Below are 27,838 nucleotides of genomic sequence, written 5' to 3' on the forward strand. Positions count from 1 at the left end.
ATTTATTTTTTTTATAGTGACCTTTCATTTGATGGAGAAGGAGCAGCAAATTAGCACACTTTCCCCCACCTTCTTTTTAGCGCCCTTGACCAACCTCCATCACAGCGAAAAGAAAGAAAAATAAACCAGCAATCCATACATTTAATCACATCCACGCTTTTCCATACATATACCAGCACTACAACATGGAATAGGTGGTCCTACACGGCATTCCTGGAGTGTTCCTGATGTCTCCTGGGGCGATGTAATCTTCTTTAGACATTCTCCTCTGCAATTTGGGTTCACCAACTCGAGCATTTCCATTTCAAAAGCCACGTACAGACATAAAAAAAAAACAGTACTCTCTTATCACAAATAACACAGTGACACAATCAAGTACAATTTTCTAACGGGACTCTGAAATTCCCGCCTGAACAACATATTGGGAGATGCTGGAGATGCTTGGCAAGAGGCTTCACCGTATATAGAGAACAGCGGGTCGGGAAGGGACTATGCAGAGGTTCCGCGTTCAGAAGAGAGGCGATGGCGAAAACTTGAGAGCCGATTGAGAGCGAGACCAGCGAGGAGACCTGCCGACAGCCACCATCACAGTCTCGCCAACCAGCAGCAGAAAACCAAGTAGCATACCAAGGAAGAGGAGGTAAAAGGCGCCCTGCAGCTGCCCCACGCCCAGTATCACCAGGCCTCCACCCCCTGCCTCCTGCACCGTCAGTGTGTGTGTGTGTGTGTGTGTGTGTGTGTGTGTGTGTGTCGCGAGGAGAGAAAGGAAGGAGTGATGTGAAAGTGAAGATGAATTTAAGTGGGTATGGAAGTGAGCAGAATGAATGAGGATGTTTAAAGGAAGTTGCAGACTCAAATGAATGCAGAAAGCACACACACACACACACACACACACACACACACACACACACACACTTTCCAATACTGATGTTTGTAAAGGGCTTTCTAGGTTTTCAAATTCGTGCACAGATATTTGAAATAGAAACCCATAAAAGTAAAAACTGTGAAAGAAAAAAAATAAATGACAGATGAAAGATAACGAATGAATGAGCGTGAGTGAACGAACGAGAGAGCAGGTGAATGAGTGAGCGACCAAGTGAGTGAGTGAGCAAGCGAGTGGGTGAGTGAGTGACCCAGTGAGTGAGTGTGTGAGTGAGGAAGTGAACGAGCGAGCGAGCAAGTGAGCCAATGAGTGAGTGATTGGGTGAAACTTCCTTGAAAAAAAATAGTAACTGATAAGGAAGGAAAGTTAGAAAAGATATCATGTAGCTGACGAGTTTTTTCTTTCTTTTTCGGATATCTTTAGGGAATATTCTAGCTTTCTCTACGGAAGCTTACTGATAGTGGTGGTGGTGGTGATGGTGGTGGTGATGGTGGTGATCTGTACTACGACTCTCTCTCTCTCTCTCTCTCTCTCTCTCTCTCTCTCTCTCTCTCTCTCTCTCTCTCTCTCTCTCTCTCTCTCTCTCTCTATTATTATTATTATTATTATTATTATAATTATTATTATTATCATCATTATCAATATTATTATTACTATCACTGTCAACAACAATTTCATTATATCTAGTAGTAGTAGTAGTAGTAGTAGTAGTAGTAGTAGTAGTAGTAGTAGTTGTTGTTGTTGTTGTTGTTGTTGTTGTTGTTGTTGTTGTTGTTGTTGTTGTTGTTGTTGTTGTTGTTGTTGTTGTTGTTGTTGTTGTTATTGTTGTTGTTGTTGTTGTTGTTGTTGTTGTTGTTGTTGTTGCTGTTGTTGTTGTTAAAGTAGTAGTAGTAAAAATAGTAGTAGTAGTTATAAGCAGTAGTAATAAAAGTACGATGATAATAATACCACTGCCACTATAACAATAACAATAACAATAGCAACAACAACAACAACAACAACAACAACAACAACAACAACAACAACAACAACAGCAACAACAACAACAACAATAACAACAACAAACAACAACAACAAATAACAACAAACAAACAAACAAACAACAACGAAAGAGAAGATTCCACCACACTGAAATTCGGTCAGGAAGATGAGAAAAGAAGAAGAGGCGAGGAAGAGGTAAGGCAAAGACATGACCAGGCAAGGAAACAAGTTTGCACTAATAATTATGATAGCGGAAGGCGGGAGATGATGATAACATAAAAAAAAAATAAGAGCAAAAAGAAAAAAACAAAAGGAGAGCAGTAATGAAACAAAAAATACATAGAGAAAGGTGGAAATGAAAGCTATAAATGAGAGGAACGGGTTGTGATAACAGTGTGTGTGTGTGTGTGTGTGTGTGTGTGTGTGTGTGTGTGTGTGTGTTTAGACGGACAAGCATGAGTTGAGTTTGAAGGGCGTGGTACTGTGGTTAGACGAAGAAAAATACAAATAAGTAGAAGGAAGAAGAAGATAAGAGTGATACGGAACTGCAAGTGAGCGGAGATGTAGAAGATGAAAGGTAAACTGGTAAGACGAGTTGAAAATGAGGAGGAGGATGTGTGAGAGAGAGAGAGAGAGAGAGAGAGAGAGAGAGAGAGAGAGAGAGAGAGAGAGAGAGAGAGAGAGAGAGAGAGAGAGAGAGAGAGAGAGAAGAGATGCAGGTCAGGAAGAAGTTAACAGAAAACGGCTTGTATTTCTACACAGATGCTGACCTGAGAAAGTGCGCCGTGGAGAAACAAGCTACACACACACACACACACACACACACACACACACACACACACACACTTTACTTAGCAGCATAATGTATTCCGTTTTTCAGCATGCATCTATTCCTTTTCAACTATCCCCATTTATCACTGAAGGTTCTTTGATATCACCAAGGACACGAGAGGAGAGAGGCGAGACCCAACCTAAACATCTCAACACACGACAGAACACAGACGAGACTCAACTTGACCATCCCTCACCTAAAACCCTCCATCTTGCTTTTTCTCTACAGTTCTTAGCATTTATCTATACCTGTTTACCTTGAGGAACGCTCTGGCCATCTTGTATCACCAGGGAAACGGTACTTGAGGCAAAATGGAAGAGGTTAAATATGAAAGTACGAAAATAAATTAAGGTGCACTAAGCCATCAGTCTACATGTGGCAGTCCTTGAATAAAGCATACCTACCTATTTCCATTTATCATCCCCATTCATAAATACGTCTAATTAGAACCTCCCTATTCACGACTCAGCGATAACAACGTGATTACTGAACGCTAAATACACTCAAGTAACGTAACTGAGTCACACGACACGCTAACAACATTAATTTAATCTGTTCTCTATTTTCACTCAGTTGCGACTTAAAAACTGGCAAGACATTGGGAAATCTATTCCTTTAATTCCGTTTTCTTCGTGGTGTGCGCCTGAAAAGACTTAATATAGTGCTTTTAGATTTGAATTGTTGCATATAGCAGTGAAAAGGCTCAGCTGTCAGTCATGGTTGTGGTCACGAGGTCCTGGATTAAGTAGTAGCCAGAAAAAAAAAAAAATGCAGTAAAATTCGCCCCTCACTTTGAAAGCAAATGCATTCCCAAAACAGAGACGTAATGAGTTCCTTCCTAGAGCGTCATGAAGCTTCAATATACATTAATAACTACACATCATTAATAGCTTAATAGCGCTGCTTCGCTCCTTACCTGATATTAATAGTTTGAAAAACCGCTGTCTGAGGGCAGTGCAGTCACTGAATCAATTCGAGAGTTTGTTGATAGAATGTGGTTTCCCAAATTAGTTTACAAATCTATCACCAGAGACTTACTTTTGCAAACCAGCTCGACACTAAATAATTCACACATGTCCAGCCAGAAGGCACTGCGGTCGCCAAACCAGTTCATAGCTTGGCGATGGAGGGCGGTGCTACCCATGCTAATAAGGCCTATCACACGTAGATGGGGTTAACACCCCAGTGATGCTTAACCATTCAGCCGTGAGTCTGGTGTTTATCGAGCGAACAAGCAGAGTAATCACACCGCAATAGGAAGCCAGCGCACCGTAACAGCCGTGGTTGCGGCCAGGTAGTCAGGATTGTTTGTCTTAAGTGTTAATGGCGCTGAACAATCTACTAATCGTTTACTGTGCAGGTAAGACACGGACAGACTATGCGGATGATTAGCAAGACAGTTCGCGCGCCAACTGTCTTTCATTTAACTTTTTTTTTTCCTACGCTTTTATCTTTTCTACCTCCGCTTCTTCCTTTACCAGTACCATCTATCACCAATCACCTTCCTTTCTACTCATACTTTACTTCTTCCTATACTTTCATCCTTCCTACTTCATCTTCCTTCACCAGTAAAATCCCCAATCAACTTCAACTAAGCAAGTGAAGGGCGTTATGGGTTTTGGACAGATGCTGGGAATTCGGTGCGAGTGTGTTGCATAAGGAAATAATAATAATATGATGACAACAAGGCTGGTGTGGGCATAAGCAGTACAGCGAATACGTAGCAGATGCAAAAATCAGGCCGTGCAGATACCAGGGCACAGGTGAGACACAGGCAGATGGGAATGGTTCTCAGGGCAATATTCTGAAACGTTTTGCTCTCTCACCACGACTGTTTTCAAAGGCCAGAGAAATGATTACCGGAATTCTCAAGAGTGTTTCTCCTGTTAATCATGTAGAAATCTCGTTCATCTGTCACCATTAAAGTAAAAACACCCTTAAAAAACCGGTGACTTCAACTAGAGCCTTCTGAATGTAGTGGAAGTGGAGTGTAGATGTGTTTCAGAGTATGGTCGTTAGTTTCCTTACCTCTGAGGGCGTGGTGGGCAGGGCAGCGCGGGAGGTGTTCAAGGCGCGGGCTGCTCTGCTGGCCGTGGCGATGAGGTCGTTCATCCAATGCTTTACCAATCCTGCCTCCATCAGCCTCTGCTTCACCAGGTCAATGCTGCGGCGGATGGGCGCGCCCTTCCTAAAGCAACGGGAGATATAAAGATAGAAAGACAGATAGAAAGACACACACACACACACACACACACACACACACACACACACAGAGAGAGAGAGAGAGAGAGAGAGAGAGAGAGAGAGAGAGAGAGAGAGAGAGAGAGAGAGAGAGAGAATGGATAGACATATACATACATACATACACATATACATATAAACAGACTGAAGAATGGGACACTAAGACAGAATAAGTAACAACATTAAACTTCTGAAAAATCACTGCAGGAATATTCTGCAGACAGAACATTCAGATGGAGGAGTAAGTGCGTGAAAGTATCCGAAGTGGTGGGCGAGACTGAATAGAAAAAAGGAAGCTTTTGTCAGAAGAAAGTGCTTCATTAGCCTTCGTTAGGTTGAGCTGTGGAAGAAAGTGTTTTAAGTTGTATTGGGTTAAGCTCTGGAAGACAGTGTTTTGAGCTGTGTGTCAGGCGGAGTTGTGGTGGTCTTTACGGGGAAAGTTGCGGGCGGGAAGCAATGTTCAGGCAGCAACCAGGACTGTACTCACGACTGACAGCTGTGCCTTGGGAAAACAGTGACGAGGGACTAAGGCAGCAGCGGGAGGGGGAGGAGAATACGTATTATGAAGGCACAGAAGAAAGGAAACTGAAGAGAGAGAGAGAGAGAGAGAGAGAGAGAGAGAGAGAGAGAGAGAGAGAGAGAGAGAGAGAGAGAGAGAGAGAAAGAGAGAGAGAGAATGTATGCAATGGGAACGTTACAGAGGAGTCAGGCAAACGTTCTTTCTTTTTTAATGGAAAGAAAAGAAGGGACTGCAAGATAAAGAAGATGGAGGAAAGAAGAGAGGAAAGAGTTTCTTCACGTGAGGAAAGGAGGGACTGGAATATGAAGAAGAGGGAGAAGGAAAACAAGATAGAAGGCGAATGCTTTTCACGCAAGGGAAGAAGGACGGGACTGGAAAATGAGAAAGGAGAAAGAATAAGAGTTGAGAGGATAAGAGATGAGAAAGATTTTTTAATTAGAAGAAAAGAAAGCAAGGAGTTAGAAGTCATCCCGCATCCCCTTCTCTCTTCTTACTCTTGGTCTGTTCATCTCGTATTTAGTCACATAAAAAAATATATTTATCTTCTTGAATGCGGAATAAGTGCAGAGTGACGAGAGTAGTTTCGTTACAGTTGGCAAGCCTGGCTGAGTGAAGCGTCACGAAGTTCATTGGGTGTATCGTACCGCGATTCGAACCCTTGAGTAATGTGTCGTCAGCCTTGAACTCAAGGTACGTATATCTTTTTTTCAGGTTTCTTCATCCATTGAGTCAAAATTATTCGTTTTTTGGTAAGGATACTTTTCTTTTTGTATGACCGAATCTTTTACAGTATACAAGTACTATCAACCAAGGAATTAAATCTAACTACCATTCTATTTTCTCTCTCAGCATCCATTACTTTTTTTTCCATATCCCGTTCTATTTGCTTCCTGTATCTTCTATAACACCCTTCTTTGTGTATTCCCTTCACTCCATGTTCTATTTTTATCTCCTGAGTTAATGAGGTGAATCACCTTTCCAATCTCTTGTATCAATCGTGGCATCTCTCCAGTCTTGTCCTTTGCTGTCTTAATCTGGAACAATTATCTGACGCTCTCGCCTTTAGTGTAATGAATGAACCAAATCAACCCAACCCTTCAATGATGGCCAACATTTTTATTCGCACACACTCTAAACTTCCCGGACGTTTCTCTTTTACGTTATGGCGATGCTCCACGTTTCCAGGCCACATTCTACCCCGTCCCTGACCAAGCCATTGACCTGCACCTCCTCTGCCCTCCAGTGCTTCCTGCTACCGCCTTCTTTCTCGCAAAAACCATTTCACTCAAATCAATATTAGTCTTATTAATTTCATCACGGATATTTTCACCTACTTGAAACACTCCGCCTCTTCTACGCGATGAGTCAGTATATAATAATAATAATAATAAAAAAAAGATTTCCAGCTATTTTCACTTCATAGTTGTACTGATAAGAAGATAAAAGGCTAAAGTGAAAACTGGGTGGGCAGGAGAGTGTTGGCCCAGGGCGGGGCCACCACAAAAGCCGGTCTGTGGCGTGTGGCGTGGCGTGTGGTGTGGCGCGGTGCAGGTGGCAAGCGTCGACTGCGGGTAAAACATTACGAGGAAATAAGTACAGACACTTTCTAAGTCAATGCAAAGGACTGGTTATGTATCAGACAAATTACAGGTTAACACTGGGCGTGATGCGCCTCGCTGGTTGTATCCAGCGAGCCTGACTAGGCATCCGAGGTGTGGAGCAGTCGACACACAGCTCACCCACACGTTCATCCTCCCTTTTAGTTAGTCGATACACGAGGATTCCCTGGGGAAGGTAAACTGTGGGAACCCTGATGTCACGGTGGCTCTGTGTCCCTGGGTAAGGGATACCTACCATAGACTCTTAAGTCCAATGAGACGAAGATGAGCGCAGGGACCGTATGCAGTTATATCTACGTGCTACACAACCTTAACCCTTTCACTGCGACACAAAACGATTAGCAACACCAGAAACAATGCATGAAGTCTTTATAAGCATCTACAATAAAGTCAGCGGTGAAAAAAGTATAAATTCTGCAATTTCTTCCCAGTTTAAAGACTGGATGTGGCTGTAGAACAAGTAAAGATGTCTCAGAGTGATTGGTAATTAGGGAAAGTGGCAGTCAAAAGGTTAAATCGAAAGTTACCACTGAATATGTCATGGAATCCTGTGTGGAGATCTTCAACAAGGCCAGAGAACCAGACATCGCTGCTACGCCAGACCGCAACCACAACAACAACAACAGTTCAAGCTTCTCGGGGTCTCGGCCGCCACCTGACAAATGGACTACACAGAGGAGTGGCGCCAAGTGACCCTGTTGTTGCGGCTCATTAAATAAACCTATCCCCCAGCAGTCGGAGATCTTGTTAACATAGAAAACATGATCTTGAACAAACAGTAGCGCGCTCGAGACTGTTTCCGTAGCAGGCGCGTTTCTACCTACTGGAAAAAAAGAGAGAAAAAAAAGACGTCTGAATTTTTTGAGGCTTCTGTTAATTTCCGCTCTGATACCTTTTGTTTGTTGCTTCGCCGTGAATATCTTCTTCTTAATGGCAAAAAAGTACCCGATGTTAAACGTAAAGACCGTATTCCTCAACATTTCGCCGTCCCTCCTTTAACATCTTCACAGGCTGTAGTGAAAGTTACGTATTTAGCATGTCGAGGGTGTTTCCGTGATTCTCGTATTAGTTTACCGAGGATTCTTATTGAACTAATCTCTTTTGAGGCTGCTCAGAGAGAGAGAGAGAGAGAGAGAGAGAGAGAGAGAGAGAGAGAGAGAGAGAGAGAGAGAGAGAGAGAGAGAGAGAGAGAGAGAGAGAGATTACTGATCACCTCTGTGATCTCTGAAAATTGTCGTGATGAAAGAGCAAAGGAGTTGAAAATACGAGCTTAAAACATCCTGTATTTTGAAGCGTTTTGTATTCTCATTAGCTGGTCGTGTCATTATCTTTCATTAATTGTCCTCAGGTAATACAACCAATCTAGTCAGCTGCGACTTGTTGATCCACACTTTCAAACCTTCCAGTATCATCTCCACTACTTTCAACAGGCTCTAGAGAAAGTCACTGGGATTTTCAAGAGCGTTTTCATGATTTTTTTTTTTTTTAATACTTTAAAGATTTTTTATTATTACAAGAAAAAAAAAGTACTCATGAGAACCCAACTAATCATTTATGTCGCCTTTGAAAATACTCCTATTAAAACCCCAGTGTCTCAGAACATAACAATATAATAACATGAAAAGTATAGCAGGTTGCAAGAAGCATTCAGGCCTACACGTGGCAGTCCCTGTATAAAACATACCTATCTATTTCCATTTGTCATCCCTACCCACAAATCTGTCTAATCTTCTTTTAAAAGTTCCTTTATTGACTCTGTACTAAAAATAAAATTACTGAGTCTATTCCGTCCATACCACTATTTGAGATCCAGTTTCATCCCAACTCTTTTTTTCTAAATTAAACTTTACTAAGCTTGAATCCATTATTTCTTGTCTTATCTTGATTCCTGATCACGAGTATTTTGCTTACGTCACCCTTGTTATATTCCCTATACCATCTAAAGACCTCTATCAGATTCCTTTTTAACCTACATTTCTCAAAGGAATTTGAATTTAAAAGCTCCACTCTCCTTTCGTAAGGAATGTTTTTCTTCCTTTGTAGTCCTTTGTACAGATTCTAACAGACTTAAGTCATTCCTTTAATACGGTGGCCACAACTTGTGCAATCCTGATTAATCTCTACGACAATACAGACGTTGTCTTCTGTGGCTCATACCATGGCAATCACTCTCCTGAAGGTGACAACTGCATCCCTTTCCCCGCGCCCTCTCCTCAACCACACCACGGCTATCACTCCTGAAGGTGACAACTACATCCCTTTCCCCGCGCTCTCTCCACACCGACACCGCTGCGCCGCTACCCAACACTTTCTATTTAGTCTCAGTCCCATTAAGTCTACACTGTGAATGTACTTTCTTTCTACCCTAGACTCGTCACTTCAGGGATAGGTCGCCTTCAGTTCGTTGCATATAGCAATAAAAAGGAAAGATTATCACATCTCGGTAAATTAAGTAACTTTTTTCTTCTTATCCTTACGCGATTTTACTTTTATTTTTTATTTTGTTTCATTTGTTTATTCATTTTCTTTACAAGGCTACTTGGCGAAATTTGTAAAGGACTTGAGTTCTTATCTTCGTTTTCTTTCTTTTTTATTTTTATAAGTTTAGGGGAAGGAAAATGTGTGTGTGTGTGTGTGTGTGTGTGTGTGTGTGATATTAAAATATTCAGTATTCTCAGGTGTGTGGCGCATAATAACGCGAGCACAAACACGTGGGGGTTTATTTTCAATCATACAAACACAGACATGAACTGAGGCATTACACGTGCGATTCTCATTACCAGCCAATCAACTTGCTGCTTCCTCCTGGTGCAGTCATGGTCAGAAAATCAGAAAGTCGAGTAATCTCCCAAATTTCCCTCTAGTTTTTTCCCCATAATCTTTACTCCTCAAAATTCCTGACGGTTTCCCTATACGTGCGATTCTCATTACTAGCCAATCAACTTGCTGCTTTCTCCCAGCACAATCAGTTAGAAAGTCAGAATGTCGTGTAACCTTCCAAATTCCCTTCCAGTGTTTTGCTTTTCCTAATCTTTATCCCTCAAATCTACAAACAGTTTCCACACACGTGCGATTCTCATTACTAGCCAATCAACTTATTACTTCCTTCTTGCGCAATCATGGTCAGAGTCAGAAACTCGTGTAACCTCCCAAATATCCTTCCAGAGTGTGTTGCTTTCCCTAATATTTAGTCTCTAACTCCTCACAGCCTCCTTACAAGACTAGACAACCAAAAGATTCTAAAAAGTTCAGAGGCCTTGAGATAGAGGGATGATGAGTTTAGTGTGAGGAAACATAGTAACAAGTAAAGCTAATAGCAATCATAAGTAAGAATAATTATTAACATGCAAAAACAACAGCAGGTAAGATCTTATAAGCAGGTGAGAAGCTTTACAAGTAAGAAGTGGGTAAGAACAGCTGTGACAAGAACAAAAGACATAAATTCACAGGTAAGAACTGAATAAGAACAACTGCACGTACCAATAACAGAAGATTCACTGAGAACATTTGCAGGCAAGACAAACTGGCTAAAACAAGAGTAAGTAGAAATATCAAAAATTACAGAGAAATTTTACGAATAAGAGAAACTGGCTAATACAGCTGTAAGAATAATAAGGTCTGCAGGAAAAATTTACGGATAAAAAAAAAAAACTGTGATAATAACAAATGTAAGAGTAACAAAATACAGAGAAATACAAACAAGAAAAAAAAAACATGAAAGAACAACCATAAGCAAGAATAACAAAAGACTCTGAGAAGAAGCTGTACAGATAACAACTACATAGCTAAGACGAATCATAAGCCAGAACCAAGAAACACTTAGCAAAGAATATTTACAGCTAAGAAAAAAAACTAAAATAAGAAACAACCACGAGAACAAACAGGTAAAAAAATCAAGTAGTTAACATCAAAACACATAATAACACGTATCCATCCTATCCATAACCTCCACAATAGGTAAAATAAACACAGGTAAAATAAACTAGGATAAAAACAACCGCAGAAAAAAAAAAAAACAGGTAAAAAATCACTCACTCGTTGACAAACAGGTGATAACACGTACCTAAACCCCCATCCATAACCACCATAGTTAATATACTCTTGCCGACTGGTGTGTAGTGGCGTGTAGCCCAGGCGGTTGGTGTAGTGGGCCCCTATTAGCGAACGTATGTAGTATTTCCAGGTGAGGAAGGCGTGATGACCCTCAAGCACCCGCGCCAGGTGTTCCTCTGCCCCCAGCACCTGCCGCGGCCCAGCAGGTGCGGCACGAGCAAGGGGAAAGGAAGGAGGTGTCAGTTACTCAGCTGGAACGTGATGTACGAAAGTGTTTAGCGTGTTTTGGGTGGAAATATTAATGTGTGTGGAGTTACTAGTGTTGGATTATACTTACTTTTGGTGATGGTGGTGCTAGTAGTAGTAGTAGTAGTAGTAGTAGTAGTAGTAGTAGTAGTAGTAGTAGTAGTAGTAGAGTTACGCCATCTCATATGTGGTGATGGGAGGTGATGAAGAGTAAATGGGTGATGATGTGAAGTAATGGGTGGTGATGGATAGTGATGAGTAGTGATGAGGAGTAATGGGGAGTGATGGGAAGTGAGAGGGAGAAATGGGAAGTAATGGGGAGTAATAGGCAGCAACGAGGAGTAATGGGGAGTGATCGGGAGGGATAAATAGTGACGAAACACACACACACACACACACACACACACACACACACACACACACACACATACAAACTTTCTCAATGGCAACCTTACCTTTTCTTCCTAAAAACCCACCGCCACCTTATCATCACCACCACCACGACCACCACCACCACCACCACCACGACCACCACCACCACCACCACCACGCTTTCTCTGCATCTCAATATTATCTGCCAGGTTTTGAGCCCACGTGTGTGAAATCAAGCCAAACTGTCCAAAATACTGAGAGAAAGCTGACGGATGCTACCACAGAACACCTCATGAATCAACTTCTTGTGCCGGGAACAGAAAAGCAACTCCTGTCACACTCTCTCTGTAGTTAAGTGTGAATATCTAGTTATTTATCAGGATATTACGTACCTCTCTGTTTGTATCTATCTGTGTGTCTGTCTTTGTTTATCTGCTTGTCTATCTATCTACGTATCTATCTATCTATTTATCTACCTATCTATGTTTATTTTATCTATCTGTATGGCTACCTAACTATGTATCTGTCTACTTATTTATCTATCTATCTATCTATCTATCTAGACTCTCGCTGTATCTATGTATAAATGTAACTAGTTATTTTATCTATATACTATTTCTATATCTACCGATCTGTCTATTTATCTTTTTATCTATCTACCTATCTATCTATCTATCTGTCTGTCTGTCTGTCAATCTATCTATCTTCTTACAACTAATTAGTGTAGTGTAATTAAACCGTTAAGAAGGGAACTAAAATCAGTCCGGTACAGTGAATTACCCTTTAAAAAATCTCTCTCTCCCTCTCTCTCTCTCTCTCTCTCTCTCTCTCTCTCTCTCTCTCTCTCTCTCTCTCTCTCTCTCTCTCTCTCTCTCTCCCCACCTGACCCCTCACCTGTATCTTGGCGTACACCTGCCTCACAGTGGGCACGGAGCTCTCCTTGAACCACTGCCACCCCGACCCATAGGTGGCCTCCATGCCCCACGTCCAGCCCTTCTGACGCAGCATCTCCTCCAGAGTGTTGATGGCCGGGGACTTGTCAGGCACGGAGAGGTGGGCGATGAGGGCCGAGCGGTAGGCGGCGGTGAGCAGCATGCAGAACACCCACCACCACCCCACCAACATCTGTCAGGGCGGGAAAGCCAGTGGAGTGTGGAGAAGAGGACTGAGGGGGAGAGAGTAATGGACGGAAGGAAGTAAAGAGAGAGGGAAGGAAGGAGAGAGGAATGGACGGAAGGAAGGAAAGAAGAGAGAAGAAAGGAAATATAGGATAACCTCAATGAAAGACTGGGAAGAAAAGAGGGAGGGAAAGAAGGAAAGAGAGGGATGAAAACGAAAGATCTTACTGACTGGACACCCTCACTGATTGAAAAGTGGGAGAGGAAGATTGGGAGGGAAGGAAGGAAGGAAAGAGAGAAGGAAGGACGGAAAGACAGGACAGCCTCACCGTATGATTATGCAGTGTGGAGAGGAAGACTGGGAAGGAAGCAAGAGAAGTAAGAGAAGTAAGGAAGGGAGGACAGGAATAAAAATAAGATGGCCTGATAATATAAGTGGGAGATTGGGAAGAAGGAAAGGAAGGAAGGAAGAAAGGCATGGAGAAGCGAAGATGAGGAAGAGAGATAACCCGGAGGGAGGAAATGGGAGGGAGGGAAAGAATAAGAAAGGCAGTGAAAAAGAGTAAGGAAAGACAATTTCATGTAATAGTTGCTAGGTGTGTGGAAGAGGAAAGCAGGTGAGGACGGGAGGAATGGAGATGGAGAAGAGGAGCAAAGATGGACGAGTTTAATGTAATGGTTTTGGGATGTGGCGGAGAGGCAAGCTATGAAGGAGGGAGGCAGGAAGTGAGGGAAAGAAGAGAGGTAGTGAAGAGGATCAAAAAATTATAGAACAACATGATTTAATGGTTGTGAGGTCAACAGGAGAGGTAACTACGAAAGAGGGAGGGAGAAAAATAAGTAAGGGAAGGGATACAGAAAAGCAAGAAAGAACGACCGCATTTTATTACTTGTCTTGTTACTGGGATACGTAAAATTTGTCTCTCATTTCAGAAAGGAGGTTTGTAAGGAAAAAGGGAAGAGATTGTGAGGGATGCAAAGTAATTACATTCCTATTTCATTAAGACCGATAACTTTGGACAGGACGTAGAAACCTCGTTGTTTTTCATGGCTAAGAGAAACCAGACGATGAGAAAAATAGTAAAAAGAAAAAAGAAAAGAAAATAGAGAGACATTGGACATTATAACTGTGTAAAAGACAGACAGACAAAGAAACTCACAGACAGAGAAAGCATTTCCCGCTATTATAGATAAGAGAGAGAGAGAGAGAGAGAGAGAGAGAGAGAGAGAGAGAGAGAGAGAGAGAGAGAGAGAGAGAGAGAGAGAGAGAGAGAGAGAGACTCCAAAGCTAATCTGTCACTCTAGCACGATCTACTGAATGACCGTGACAAGTGCGAGGTATCTTCGAAGAGGGAGAACATGTGTACTACTTGTATGAACCGGAAAAATTGAGAACAGAACACCACCACCACCACCACCACCACCACGAGTCTCAGTCACCACAAGCACCGGAACATCAACATCATCATCACCACGATAAAACTTTCACAGTTAAACACCTCCACCACCACCACCACCACCACCACCATCATTCTCAGTAAGCAGATCATTCGAGTGACTGACTGACTGACTGACTGACCGACTGATTCTTGCTGATTTCTTTTCTCCGCGTCACCGCTTATCTGACACGCGAAAGTAAAAGAATAAAAAGATATAAATAAAAGTTGTAACTAATCGTGTGTGCGTTTGTGTGGGTGGGTGAGTGGGTGTGGATGTGTGCTCTACTCTCTAATCGTGAAACTCTTTCGTATTTTGTTATATTTATCTGTTTCAATGTATACAAATTCTGGAGTCCAATTTCCTCTCTCTGTCTTTGAGAGTCGATCTGTCTTTCTGTCTGTCTGTCTGTCTGTCTGTCTGTCTGTCTGTCTGTCTGCATATTATCTACTGTACGTAAGCATATCTCTGTTTCTCTGCCTATATTCTGCCTGTCTGTATGAGTCTAATTGTCTCTGTGTCTGTCTGTCTATTCTTTTCTGTCTGTGTCCGTCGTCTCTCTCTCTCTCTCTCTCTCTCTCTCTCTCTCTCTCTCTCTCTCTCTCTCTCTCTCTCTCTCTCTCTCTCTCTCTCTCTCTCTCTCTCTCTTTTCTCTGTTTATTCTTTTTTTTCTTTTTTGTTGCTGGATATTGCTCTCTCTCTCTCTCTCTCTCTCTCTCTCTCTCTCTCTCTCTCTCTCTCTCTCTCTCTCTCTCTCTCTCTCTCTCTCTCTCTCTCTCTCTCTCTCTCTCTCTCTCTCACCTGGCCCGTCATGTAGGAGGGCATGGAAGGCTCGGGATCCTCCAGCAATATCCGCCAGGCTGTCAACAGAGAGGCGCTCAGCCCACGCCGGCTTGGGTCCCCCGCGCCCTCCCCGCCGCACGCCCACCAACACGCCCACTCCAGCGCCCACATCACCACGCCCACTGCCACACTCGCAATCACCACCGCCGCCACAAAACGTCTTATACATGAAGATAAAATGTTATATAATTATCATTGCTGCTATTAAACTTCATTGATCAATAAGCTATCTGTCAATCTATGTACGTATTCATCGGTCTAACTCTCTACTTAGAAGAACGAAGTTACTTATTGTGCAAACAGTAAGGTTGCCAATGTACAAATAGTAAAATTCTTTGAAAATCAAGACAAAATATCATATATTATTACTTGTACGTAATTTTATTGATCAACAAACTGTCTATCTATTTATCTATCTAGAAGGGGAATGTTACTCAATGTACAAACAGCAAAATTTCAAAGTCAAGACAATGTTATATATAATTTTTGCTATGAAACTTTCTTGATCAATAAACCATCTATCTATCTATCCATCAATCAATCTATCTCTATAGAAGGGAGATAACACTCAAGCCACCTGGGAAGGGTCTGACGAGGGCGAAGATCTGTGGAAGCGGGCCGGGCTTGCGCGTGACGATGACCAGGGGTTCCGAAATGTAAACGCGGGAGTAGTCGACCACAGCCATGCGCGAGGGCAGCCAGGACAACAGCATGGAGAAGTCCGCCCCGTGGTGCTGCAACGTCCCCACCGTGCCCGTCCAGTTGCCGTTCTCCTGCGACACGCCCCACTGGTTGTCCCACGGCACCCGCATCTCATACCTGAAGGAGGGAGAAGTGGATATTTGTAGTAGTGATGGTGGTGAGTGATTGAATGAGTGAGTGAGTGACTGACTGACTGACTGACTGACTGACTGACTGAATGAATGAATGAATGAATAATTGATTGACTGACTGACAGAATTATTGACTGACTGAATGAATAAATGACTGATTGATTAACAGATTGACTGACTAACTGACCGACTCGCTGACTGACTGATGGATTTATTGATCGACTGACAGAGTAAATATAAATAATGGCTCGGCTGATTGCCCATGTGGTGAAAGAGAATATTGTAACGCACATAATAATAGTGATAATAAAAAAAAAAAATAATAATAATAACAGTAGTACTAGTAGTAGTAGTAGTAGTAGTAGTAGTAGTAGTAGTAGTAGTAGTAGTAGTAGTAGTAGTAGTAGTAGTAGTAGTAGTAGTAGTATAGTACAGTAACAACAAAACAACATAGACAATCGTAAACTATTCTCTTTTCACACAACCAGAAGTTTCACCAAAAAAAAAAAAAAAAAAAACAGAAAAACAGAAAAAGGATACATTAACGAAATAACAAAGACACGAACTAAAATACAAAGAAAATAACACGTTCTCTTCCTCCTTCCCTTCTTCCTTGAGACTATTAAAAGTAATGTTCCGGATCAGCTTCCAGCCCCGCGCCCTCATCTGTTCCTGTCACTCTTTTTATCAACATGCGGGGAATGCAGAGGCACGTCTTGTAAACCTTGATTGTTAGGCTTAAGTGGAGGAAGGAGGTGGAGGCAGAGTGGCTCGTGCATACCGCCGCTACCATCTGGGGCCTTCACTCAGCCACTACACGTTTGCCTAACCTCTGGGGTCAAACAAGTCATGGTGGTGTTTAGTGTGGTGCTGTCACCGGTATACTGTTACTACTGCTACTGTTATTGTTGCTGCTGCTGCTACTGCTGCTGCTGCTGTTGCTTCTGCTGCTGCTGTTACTACTACTACTACTACTAATAATAATAATAATAACGATAATAATAAAAATGATAATAATAACAATAATAATAATAATGATAATAATAATAATAATAATAATAATAATAATAATAATAATAATAATAATAATAATAATAATAATAATAATAACAATAATAATAATATTAATAATAGTAATAATGATGATGATAATAATAATAACGTTTCTTCTAATACTATTGGTGCTAATATTACTATGAACTTTACTATTACCACCACCACCACTACCACAACTACTACTACTACTACTACTACTATTACTACCACCACTTTCTACTACTACTATTGCGACTGCTGCTTCTCTACTACTACTACTACTGAGGTGGTGGTGGTGGTGGTGGTGGTGGTGGTGGTGGCTGTGGTTTCAAGAACACGTGTCAAGAAATACATATTTCAAGACACTAATTTTTCTCCTCGCTCCATTCTTTCTCTTTCTCTCTCATTTTTTTCAGTTTCTTTTTAATGAGGCGTTGAGCTTTTGATGGCCACCAGACGAACTTTCAGATATTTTTTTCTTATCATGGTATTTTTTTCTTTCTCTGCTTTCAATAAATACTACAGCTGGTATTAACTTCACTGCCAGGGATGATGCAAGAATATTGGCAGAGGAGGGAGAGGAGGAGGAAGAAAAATGATGCCAAATATGGAATAATTAAGCAAATATTTAGCAGATTTCCTGATTAAAATAGTGCATGTGTGTGTGTGTGTGTGTGTGTGTGTGTGTGTGTGTGTGTGTGTGTGTGTGTGTGTGCGCGCGTGTACATATGTGTCAGTATACCTGTTTAAACCTGACACATATACAAGTGCAAAACATAATCTTTGTCTGTCTATCTGTCTGTCCATCTGCCTGTCTCACTATTTACGTGTCTATCTACCTGAACACAACTACATACATACACCACTCTATCTACCAATACCCATCTACCCTGCACGACACTACCCGGGCTCCTACCCACGCACGTGAAGTTGAGGACGCTGGAGACGGCTGAGAGCATCCTGAAGTCAAGGGAGTCCAGGGGCGTGACGGTGGTGGCCGAGGCGTTGGAATCTCGGCGGAAGGAAAGGAACGGGTACCAGTCCATCGACACGATCCGGAACCGGTGGCCAGCAAGGTTTCCGAACTCATCTGGTGGGTGAGAGAAGTAAAAGGGTGGTGGTGGTGGTGGTGGTGGTACGAAGGAGGAGGAGGAGGAGGAGGAGGAGGAGGAGGAAAATGTGTGTGAGTGAGAGAGAGAGAGAGAGAGAGAGAGAGAGAGAGAGAGAGAGAGAGAGAGAGAGAGAGAGAGAGAGAGAGAGAGAGAGAGAGAGAGAGAGAGAGAGAGAGAGAGAGAGAGAGAGAGAGAGAATGAAACGCAGCAAACACTTCCAACAGACTTCATAAAATACCCCAAACATCCCTTGTAACCAAAATGAAACGCGATAAAAATTCCCCGTAGACTAAAAGAACTTTGGCAATCGCTCCCCGTAGACTTTGTGAAATGCGGTGAATCTCCGTAACCTAACCACCCGATTTTTTGTTTTTTTCTTCTTCCTATGAAGGAGGGACAGCGGCCAAGGATAACAAAAATCTAATAACAAAAAAAAGCCCACTGAAATGCCGGTCCCCGAATAGGGTCCGAAGCGGTAGTCAAAAATTGAAGGATAAGTGTCTTGAAATTTCCCTCTTGAAGGAGTTCAAGTCATAGGAAGGTGGAAATACAGAAGTAGGCAGGGAGTTTCAGAGTTTATCAAAGAAAGGGATGAATGACTGAGAATACTGGTGAACTCTTATATTGGAGACGTGGACAGAATAGGGATGAGAGAAAGAGAGTCTTGAGCAGCGAGGCCGCGGGGGGAAGGAGAGGCATGCAGTTAGCAAGATCAGAAGAGTAGTTAGCATGAAAATAGCGGTAGAAGACAGCTAGAGATGCAACATTGCGGCGATGAGAAAGAAGCTGAAGACAGTCAGTTAGAGGAGAAGAGTTGATGAGACGAAAAGCTTTTGATTCCACCCTGTCTAGAAGAGTAGTATGAGTGGAACCTCACTAGTGGAGAGGCTAGTTGGAGAACACACTCGGCATGGTTACGGGCAGAAATATAAAGTGAATGTGATTCTGGTGATGGAAGTCTTAAGTATCTTTTGTGGATCACCTCTCTATCATGTATAGCATGAGAAAAGGCTATGTTAAATCAAGATTTGGAAGGTTTAGGTCGAGAAAAAGATTGAGGAATGTACGCCTCCATGCCAGACACTGTCACCTCTGTTATGCGCTCGGCACACGAAGACGGGTCTCTGTCACGGAAGCAGCAGTCATTCCAAGGAAAATCAGCAAAATACCTCCTCAGGTCCCCCAACTAGCAGAGGCAAAACCTCTGCTAGGGGGAATCCTGAGGAGGGATTGGAGCAATAGGACAAGATACTGATATAAGATTGTGATCGGAAGAGCACAACGGAGAAGAGAGGGTAACAGCATAAGCAGGATTAGAGGTTAGGAAAAGGTCAAGAATGTTGGGCGTATCTCCAAGACGGTCAGGAATACGAGTAGGAAAACTCCTAATAATAGGAGTTTGACAAAGTTATGAATCTGTACACATATCCAAATTAGGTTCTTTATCAACGTTCTTACCTTTCCTCAGAGTCTAATTTATGTTAATTAATAGCTTTTGTTAAATTACTTGTGGGCATACAGGCGATAAATAAACAAATATGTGTAAATACTTAATAAACCTTCACAAACAAATAGTGACAAATAAGTGGAATGTGTATTGACATCATTCACACAAAGCAGGGTACGTTTTTTTTAAGCGTTCGTGCAAATCTATCCTTAATAATTCTCTCCGACGTAGAGAGAACACACACACACACACACACACACACACACACACACACACACACACACACACACACACACACACACACACACACACCAAGTCTCTTTCATTACTGAGTATTGCGTGTCAGTTCCTCCGTAAATAATTCACAAGGAGACGAGTGTAACATCTAACACACACACACACACACACACACACACACACACACACACTAATCTAATACGCCATAACATTTCACCCTCACCATCACCATCACCTACATCAACAATGAAGTAATAATAAAGCAATTAAGCAGCTGCCTGACTACCTTACTAACCAACTGAATTACTAGAAAAATAAGGTATTATGGCATCCACAATTAAGATAATCACCTAACTAACTACCCTGACCTAACTGCCACCATAACTGTATCACCGGTGACCCTAACCTCTAACTTAAAATCTTTGCTTTGTAAGATGATATATAACATAATGACATCTTTCATCCTCCAGCACCTTTAAACTTCGAATACTCCCACCTGTATATCATCCATTCAGGCGTGAGGGGAACTTAGGTAGGTGTATCATGTGTGTGTGTGTGTGTGTGTGTGTGTGTGTGTGTGTGTGTGTGTGTGTGTGTGTGTGTGTGTGTGTGTGTGTGTGTGTGTGTGTGTGTGTGTGTGTGTGTGTGTTCAATGAATAATATAGTTAACATTACTTAATTACAACAACAACAACAACAACAACAACAACAACAACAACAACAACAACAACAGAGAGGGGAAGAAGAAAAAGAAGAAGAAATCGACAACAACAACAATAACAACAACAACAACAACAACAACAAAAACCAACCAACCAAACAAAAAAAAAATCAATAAATACTCACCAGGAAAAAGATCTACAGAAGATCCACCACCACCACCACCACCGCCACCACCGCCAGCACCACCAGCACGCCATCGGGTCACCAGGAGCACATCCACCTCACCAGCCAGGCAGTAGAGGCATCGGCGGAACACCTTCACACTCCCTCCCTCACCACAAGCCCCCGCGGGAACACCTGAGGGGGAGGAGCAGAGACACCTGACGCGCAATCTGTGTCACCTGCAAACACCTGCCGCTCCACACAACACAGTTACCGTGTATTTGAGGATCCTGAAGCCAATTAACCTTATTTTTTTCCGGGTTTTTAATATTTTTCTTCCCGCCACTGGAACGCTGGTGTCAATTTGAGCTTCCGTTATATGTAAGGGCAGGTGCTGGCGAGTGTGTGTGTGTAAGTGTGTGAGGGTGCTATGTGAGTCACGAAGGCTAGGAGGGTGACCGCCACGCTGCTGCCTCGCTTACACTCGCCGCCGTCTCGTTGGCAGACACGCACCGTGGTGAAGCAAAGTCAAGTGTGAGGGAAGGTGTTGCTTTAATTATACCGTGGTTTACTTTTTGGTGTCTCGGAGCCAAGTTGATTTAGACAAGATTGGATTTTTCTCTTCTTTATAATTGTTTAACCTTCTTACTATTATTATTATTATTATTATTATTATTATTATTATTATTATTATTATTATTATTATTATTATCATTATTATTATCATACGTTGTGTTGTCCAAAAGAGAGAGAGAGAGAGAGAGAGAGAGAGAGAGAGAGAGAGAGAGAGAGAGAGAGAGAGAGAGAGAGAGAGAGAGAGAGAGAGAGAGAGAGAGAGAGAGAGAGAGGGTGTGTATGTGAAGAAATGAGGGGATATGAATGACGGAGATAATGATAATAATAATAATAATAATAATAATAATAATAATAATAATAATAATAATAATAACAATAATGACAATAACAATAATAACAAATCAATAACGCAACACACAACCACTATTTCCGCAATTTCACATATACATCAACTCTCCCAGGCCCGCCATCCATTGCAATACTCTGTCACTCCTGCCAACCTCCACATTCCGCCACCTCAACTCCACACCAGAGAATAAACCTTGCTATCTTTACGGTCCCTACACACAGACAGACAGATGGAAGTGTACTGATCACACAATCACAGAGACATTTTTATACCACATCTCAGAACTTGGTCCAATATATATTCATTGTAACACAGGACCATATTATGAAACACTTCTGCGCCGCACCTCCGCTACATTTAAAAAGCTCTAGCAGAAATTACGCGGTTTTTTATTTATTTTATTTTTTTTATGATTCAAGTGACAAGTTTAACAATATTTCTACGTTACTAACCGGAGAAACACTCTTGAGAACCTCACAAATTATTTCTCTGGCCTTTGAGAATAGTCGTGATGAGAGAGCAAAGTTTTTTTCTGAATACGGGGCATATTTTTAAATGGACGAAAATGACACAACGAGTATAAAAAATGAAATGAAATAAATACATCCTAAAACGGTTCCTCTAAGCAATAAAACATGCCATAGTACTTACATGTGTGCTTATAAAGTGAGGATCCTGTGCACTATAATCTGGGGATCCTATGCACATACAGGGATTCTAAGTGCGCGCCGTGGTGATTGGTGTTACTTCTTGCCACGCTGCGTGTTGCAAGAGCCAGGCGGTGTGGACAGAACGCCACGCTTGACGCCCTTTATGTCAGTGACTTGCTCTAGACGGAGTTAAATTACATAGAGTCATGCAAAGGAGAGAGGTTGTGGGTCATGGTGGTATTGTGCAGTGCTTCTAAGACATTGGTGACTGATCAGGTTATGGGGCTGTAAGAAGGAGGTTATAAGGTGCTGGTTAGCGTTACGAGAGAGCGGTACTTCTCCCACAAAGCTACTGCCGTGAGCCAGGATCGGACTTAAACAGATCGTAAAATAAGGTATGTATTTTCAAACGTTTCGGCGTTATCTAAAGTTAACGACTCTAGTGAAAATTATTGAGGTTTTTCGGGAGTTTTCATGAGTATACTGATAGTTAGATAAGGATTCTGCACCATCAAAGGGAAAAGCCATCGTAATAACTCGACTTTGAAAGCACTCTTTAGGAGAGCTGACATAGCTTTACGAGAGGGTTTCCATGGGTATACTGATAGTTTAATAAGGATTCTTTACCATCAATAGGGAAAACATCGTTAAGAAGAAGCCAACTAATCACCTCTGTGGCTTTTATGAATAGTGCTAATGAGAGACGACATGGTTAATATCTACACGCCACTCCTAAGAATTTGAAACAATATTTTACAGGTATACAATGGCTCTTCTTTAAGTAAGGAACATGTCCCTATAATCAGATAGAAATTTTGATATTGAAAATTTTTCATTTCTTTTTTTTTAATTGAGGTTCGGACCTGTAAAAAAAAAAATCCAATTTTTTTTAGAGTTGAAGATTTTCCTCGGAGAATATAGATGCTTAAGTCATGGAAAGTAGAAGAAGAATATTGATATAAAAAGTATATATCAATCAATAAATCATGTTTTTTATTGTCTTAATTTCTTCTAAAAAGTGAAATATAATTACTATTTAAGCACCACTCCTGATAACTCAAAAGAATATTTTACATATACACAATGGTTCTCCTTTAAGTAAAGAGCATATCTCTATAACCAGATTTTTTTTTAGGTCCGAACCTGTAAAATAAAATCAACAAAACTTTACAATTAAAAATTTTCCTTCAAAATAACAGAATGTTGCGTCATGAAAAGTAAAAGGATATTGATATAAAAATTATATATCAATAAATTAAGTGTGGTTTTGTTTATGTCTTATTTTCTTATTAATAGGATCTAGTGGAAACTATTGAGGTTTTCGAGAGTTCTAATGAATATAATGATAGTTTAATAAGAGGCATGTACCATCAAAAGAAAAAAAAAGAAAAAAACAACTAATCATCTTTGTAGCCTTTGAAAATAGTCCTTATGAGGGTTCAAAGAGTTTAAGAATATGAAGAAAACTGTAACTATTTCCATGGCCTTTGAAAATAGTCATATGAGAGCTAAAAGTGTTTACGAATACGAGCAAAGAAAAAAAATGTAAGAAAAGGTATTAACGGGAACCTGGTGAGGAAGTTACCTGGAGGAAGTTACAAACTCAGATATTTCCAGTCATGGTGTTAGGATTGAGTATTACAGCATATCACACACGAACGCCACTGACTAGGTGAATGTGTGTGTGTGTGTGTGTGTGTGTGTGTGTGTGTGTGTGTGTGTCTTCACGTGCACACAGGATTACAGTAGAGAAGTATGCATGACAGTGTAATGAGAGCTGCAGTCAGTATAACAGACACACTTGCCAACAGCCCGACACTAGTATTATCTACTGCAACACTTTACCAATGTATCGCTACGGCAGCACTGTCCGGGTCACAGCCTTCGGGCCTCACCTAACTCAGAGATAAGGATGACGCAACACGTTCAACAGAGCGGATTCGGCACAGAAACTGATTACTGAGTTTACTCAGTTTATCTGCCACTTAATTTGAGCGCCAGTTTCTTCCTCTCTCTTTTCCTATTTTTAATCTAACTCCATCAAGTGTGAATCCATTATATTTTGCTCTATTTTGATCAGTGACCCTAAAAATTTTGCTTATGTCAGCCCTGTTATGTCCCTCATGCCACTTAAAGGACTATCAGATCCCTTCTTAACCTTCGTGACTAAATGACAGATGTGACAGGGCATGTCACTGAACTATGCTAAGTGGTGACACGCACCTGCTTTCACGCCGTCCAGTTTCCCACAGTGGTTATTCCCAGTACGCCTCCGTGAACCGCAGCGGGAGAAAATTACTAGGTAGCGATATGATCTCCGTGGGGTAGTCTGGATACTGCGAGAAACCATAGTATAAAAAGTGGTAACGTTTCTTGATGAGACATAAGGAGAACAACATTATGGTATCAGCGAGCTTATCTGGACACCGGGAGAATCCAAACAGTATACAAGCAACCTTAACATTTCTTGATAAGGCATAAAGAGAGTCCACCTTGTGTTGGTTCTGCTACGTAACTGGTGCGACTGGTGACGCCTCCCCGCGCAAGACCGGTTCGTCTTAGTAGGGGAGAGTGGATTGAAGGTTGAGTGATGAGTAACCTCTCCTCACCTCATATTTTGGATAATCCTTTTTGACTGCACTCTTTTGAGGGACTGGCACCTTCAGTGGACCTTGTTTTATCATTCTTTTTGTTGCCCTTGGCCAGAACCCCTCTTACACAAAGAAAACACACGCTGCACAGTTTATATTGCTTGACTACAAATAAGCAAAGCCTACAACGTACTATCACCACCTCTTGTTGATGTTCGCCGCACAATTCCATAACAGCATTTCAGTGATCATCAAACACCACTCCGAATGTTACCAAAAGACGACTATAGCAGTAAAAGAATCAATGACAATAACAATGACAACACTCAAGTATGTACTAGTGTGATATACTCCCTGTAACGCACCGATAAACACCACGCGTAATTCTGCAGCGCGTCTAAGTGTTCAGGTGAGAGAGGAACCTGAACACGTATTCTGAATCGCTTCGTTCAAGGACAACAGAGGTGATTAGTCAGGTCTTCACCGGTCCTTTAACCACTGAGGATGTAGAGTACTGGTTAAACTCTCACTAGAGTCATAAAACACCCTTGGAAAACCTAATATCTCTCACTAATCTGCTCAAAGTAGCCGAGATAAGACAGTGAAAAGCAAAAACGTCCCTGGGCTGCTGATACTTGTGTTGCTTTCTGTTCTGCTTTCTTTCTAATGGTTAATAATACATTGTTATCCACCTGATGAAAAATAAAATACTACACAAAATATTTATAAACTTCCAAACACTGTCTAGTCTGAATTGTTGGGAATCCATGTACCATCTTATTGCTAGTTAAAAATGTATGCATGCCTGACTGGAAGCAATAAACTGTATGAGTATTTAGATGACTCGCTGTAGACAACCATCACCACTACTCCAGTTCTCACCTCTCTCTCGCCCTCCCTCCTCCAGCACCGCGTCACATCTCTCTCCTGTCGCCCGGGGCATCAATCCAGACTTCAGGGCGTCCGGCGGAGCGTCGTGGGCGTGGAGAGCGAGGTACAGGACATGTGGAGTGTTGCGGAGGGCGGGGTGTGTTAGGAGGGCGCGGGTGTCAGCAGGGGTGGGCATGGGCGGTCCCACACCAAGCACTCTTGTCTCCGGCCATAAATATAAGTGTGTATCCTCCAGGAACCTGTGAAGATACGAGGTATGTATGAACAACGCGCGCGCAAACACACACACACACACACACACACACACACACCAAAAAACAACCTAATTACTCTATCTCCCACAGCTGCCTCGGCGACCAGGGCATGAGTCTATGAACACATAAGTACAGTTTATATCACCGCCTGTCCCTCCGAGGCACCACTCAGGCAGCAGCCGCAAGACAGACTCACCACCGATCTGTACAGTCGTTGTCAGTAGTTTTAAATCTTCTCGCCTACTGTTCTCTTTCTTCTGGGCCTTCTTCAGTCACACACATTACAAACATGTCTTCATTCACTCTATCCATTAAATTTCTCCTAAGTTGTCTTCTCTTACTCTTGTCGGATAGATCCATCCCCAGTATCCTCTTCTAACATATTCCTGTCTATTCTCTTGGACGCTCTTTCAAAACCTAACTAACAGATTACAGATTCTTAGATGAGAGTACTCAATATTACGGAAAGGGATAAACACTGTGAAAATGATGTGGTATGTTACTCGGCTACTGACCATGAGGGCACGCTGCGGCTCGTCATGATGCAGTCGTGCGTGTTAGATCGCCGCTACTGATTCTGTAAGTTTCATGAGAGTAATCATAAAGAAGAGCCGGGATCATGCCAACGTTAATATCAGCCGGAGAACATGTTACTTAACCCACTTGCCAGCAGCCTCATGCCACGCGATGTGCCGCCCTGATACTGGGAAAAGCAAGAGTATTTTGTGACTCAGTAAAGAAATGTGTGTGTGTGTGTGTGTGTGTGTGTGTGTGTGTGTGTGTGTGTGTGTGTGTGTGTGTGTGTGTGTGTCCAAACTCACTTCAGTTGGTGCATGGAGTCAGCAGGCCGTGACAGATCCAGCAGGAAAGCTCGGCAGCTGAAGCCAGGGTCCCTCTCCTGCAGGCCACGCACCACGGAGGCAGGAGCGGGAGCGGCACCCACGGCCACCCACAGGAAGGGGTAAAACATTCCCCACAGCGATCTGGATAGGATACATGTTACACACACACACACACACACACACACACACACACACACACACACACACACACACACACACACACACACACACACACACAAAGTTTGGTCTCTACACTTACAAAAGCATTTGTTCCACAATGAATATTTTCTGAACTTCTTTGTTTTACTAAAAGTCAATAAGCTATTAATTATCAGTAACATAAATTAAAATCATCACACACACACACACACACACACACCTGGCCACAGGGTTAAGGTCTGCTGCTCGTCCCTCCGTCGTCACCACCACCAGGTAACATTGCGCCAGGTGGTGCTGGGCCACGCGCCTCACCACTCCCTCCAGGTGCGTTGCGCCGCCCACTGCCTCACCCTGCAAGCAAATGACGGCGGCGAGGAGGAAGAGCCTCGAGGTGCCCAGGGAGTTTGGGTGGAACACAAACATTCCACGCAGTTCCTTGTGCTGGAAGGGAGAATGAAGAAATATATTTTAGGAGAAACAAGAATTTTTTTTTTTTTTTTACAGTGCGCGCGCACACACACACACACACACACACACACACACACACACACACACACACACACACACACACACACACACACACACACACCTCAGTATTAGGGCCATTGTTATTTCTAATATATATCAATGACTTGGATAGTGGAATTAGTAGTGATGTTAGTAAATTTGCGGATGACACAAAGATAGGTAGATTAATTAGGTCAGAATCGGATGCCATCGCCTTGCAGGCAGACTTAGATAGAATGAATGAATGGACGGATAGATGGCAAATGCAATTTAATATCAATAAATGCAAAGTGCTTAGCGTAGGTAGAGGAAACCCACACAATAGGTACACATTAAACAACCAAACTCTGGTAGGTACAGGGTACGAGAAAGATTTAGGAGTTAT

At 42.1% G+C, this 27,838-nt stretch overlaps 2 protein-coding genes across 2 annotated transcripts in view; both read right to left on the reverse strand.

Moving 5' to 3' along the window:
- Nucleotides 1-28: 28 nt before the first annotated feature.
- LOC135094388 (ionotropic receptor 93a-like) lies at nt 29-15,290 on the reverse strand. Its single transcript, XM_063994438.1, has 5 exons — nt 15,104-15,290; nt 12,642-12,872; nt 11,140-11,318; nt 4,725-4,884; nt 29-268 (listed from the first exon to the last, which is right to left on the reverse strand). Exons 1-5 carry the CDS (start codon nt 15,254-15,256, stop codon nt 179-181), a joined length of 813 nt encoding a protein of 270 aa, XP_063850508.1. The 5' UTR covers nt 15,257-15,290; the 3' UTR covers nt 29-178.
- Nucleotides 15,291-15,453: 163 nt separating this feature from the next.
- Nucleotides 15,454-27,838, reverse strand: part of LOC135094449 (uncharacterized) — a 38,705-nt gene continuing 26,320 nt past the window's right edge. The window contains exons 2-7 of the mRNA XM_063994544.1: nt 27,167-27,387; nt 26,767-26,928; nt 25,683-25,930; nt 20,656-20,829; nt 17,938-18,103; nt 15,454-15,964 (exon numbers count right to left, since the gene is read on the reverse strand). Of these exons, the coding sequence (XP_063850614.1) occupies nt 15,694-15,964; nt 17,938-18,103; nt 20,656-20,829; nt 25,683-25,930; nt 26,767-26,928; nt 27,167-27,369 (1,224 nt within the window). The 5' untranslated portion in view covers nt 27,370-27,387 and the 3' untranslated portion in view covers nt 15,454-15,693. The remainder of the gene's footprint in view (nt 15,965-17,937; nt 18,104-20,655; nt 20,830-25,682; nt 25,931-26,766; nt 26,929-27,166; nt 27,388-27,838) is intronic.

Source organism: Scylla paramamosain, chromosome 3, assembly GCF_035594125.1.
Source record: "Scylla paramamosain isolate STU-SP2022 chromosome 3, ASM3559412v1, whole genome shotgun sequence".
In the NCBI taxonomy this organism is placed as follows: Eukaryota; Metazoa; Arthropoda; class Malacostraca; order Decapoda; family Portunidae; genus Scylla; species Scylla paramamosain.

Bases quoted from the DNA above. Each gene is read 5' to 3' on its own strand.
- LOC135094388 (XM_063994438.1), bottom strand. From the start codon at position 15,256: ATGTGGGCGCTGGAGTGGGCGTGTTGGTGGGCGTGCGGCGGGGAGGGC. The intron at 4,885-11,139 runs GTACGTGTTATC...CCGTTGCTTTAG, and splicing joins GGTTATGGATGGGGGTTTAG to GAAGGGCGCGCCCATCCGCC. The intron at 269-4,724 runs GTAAGGAAACTA...CCCAAATTGCAG, and splicing joins TGCCCACCACGCCCTCAGAG to AGGAGAATGTCTAAAGAAGA.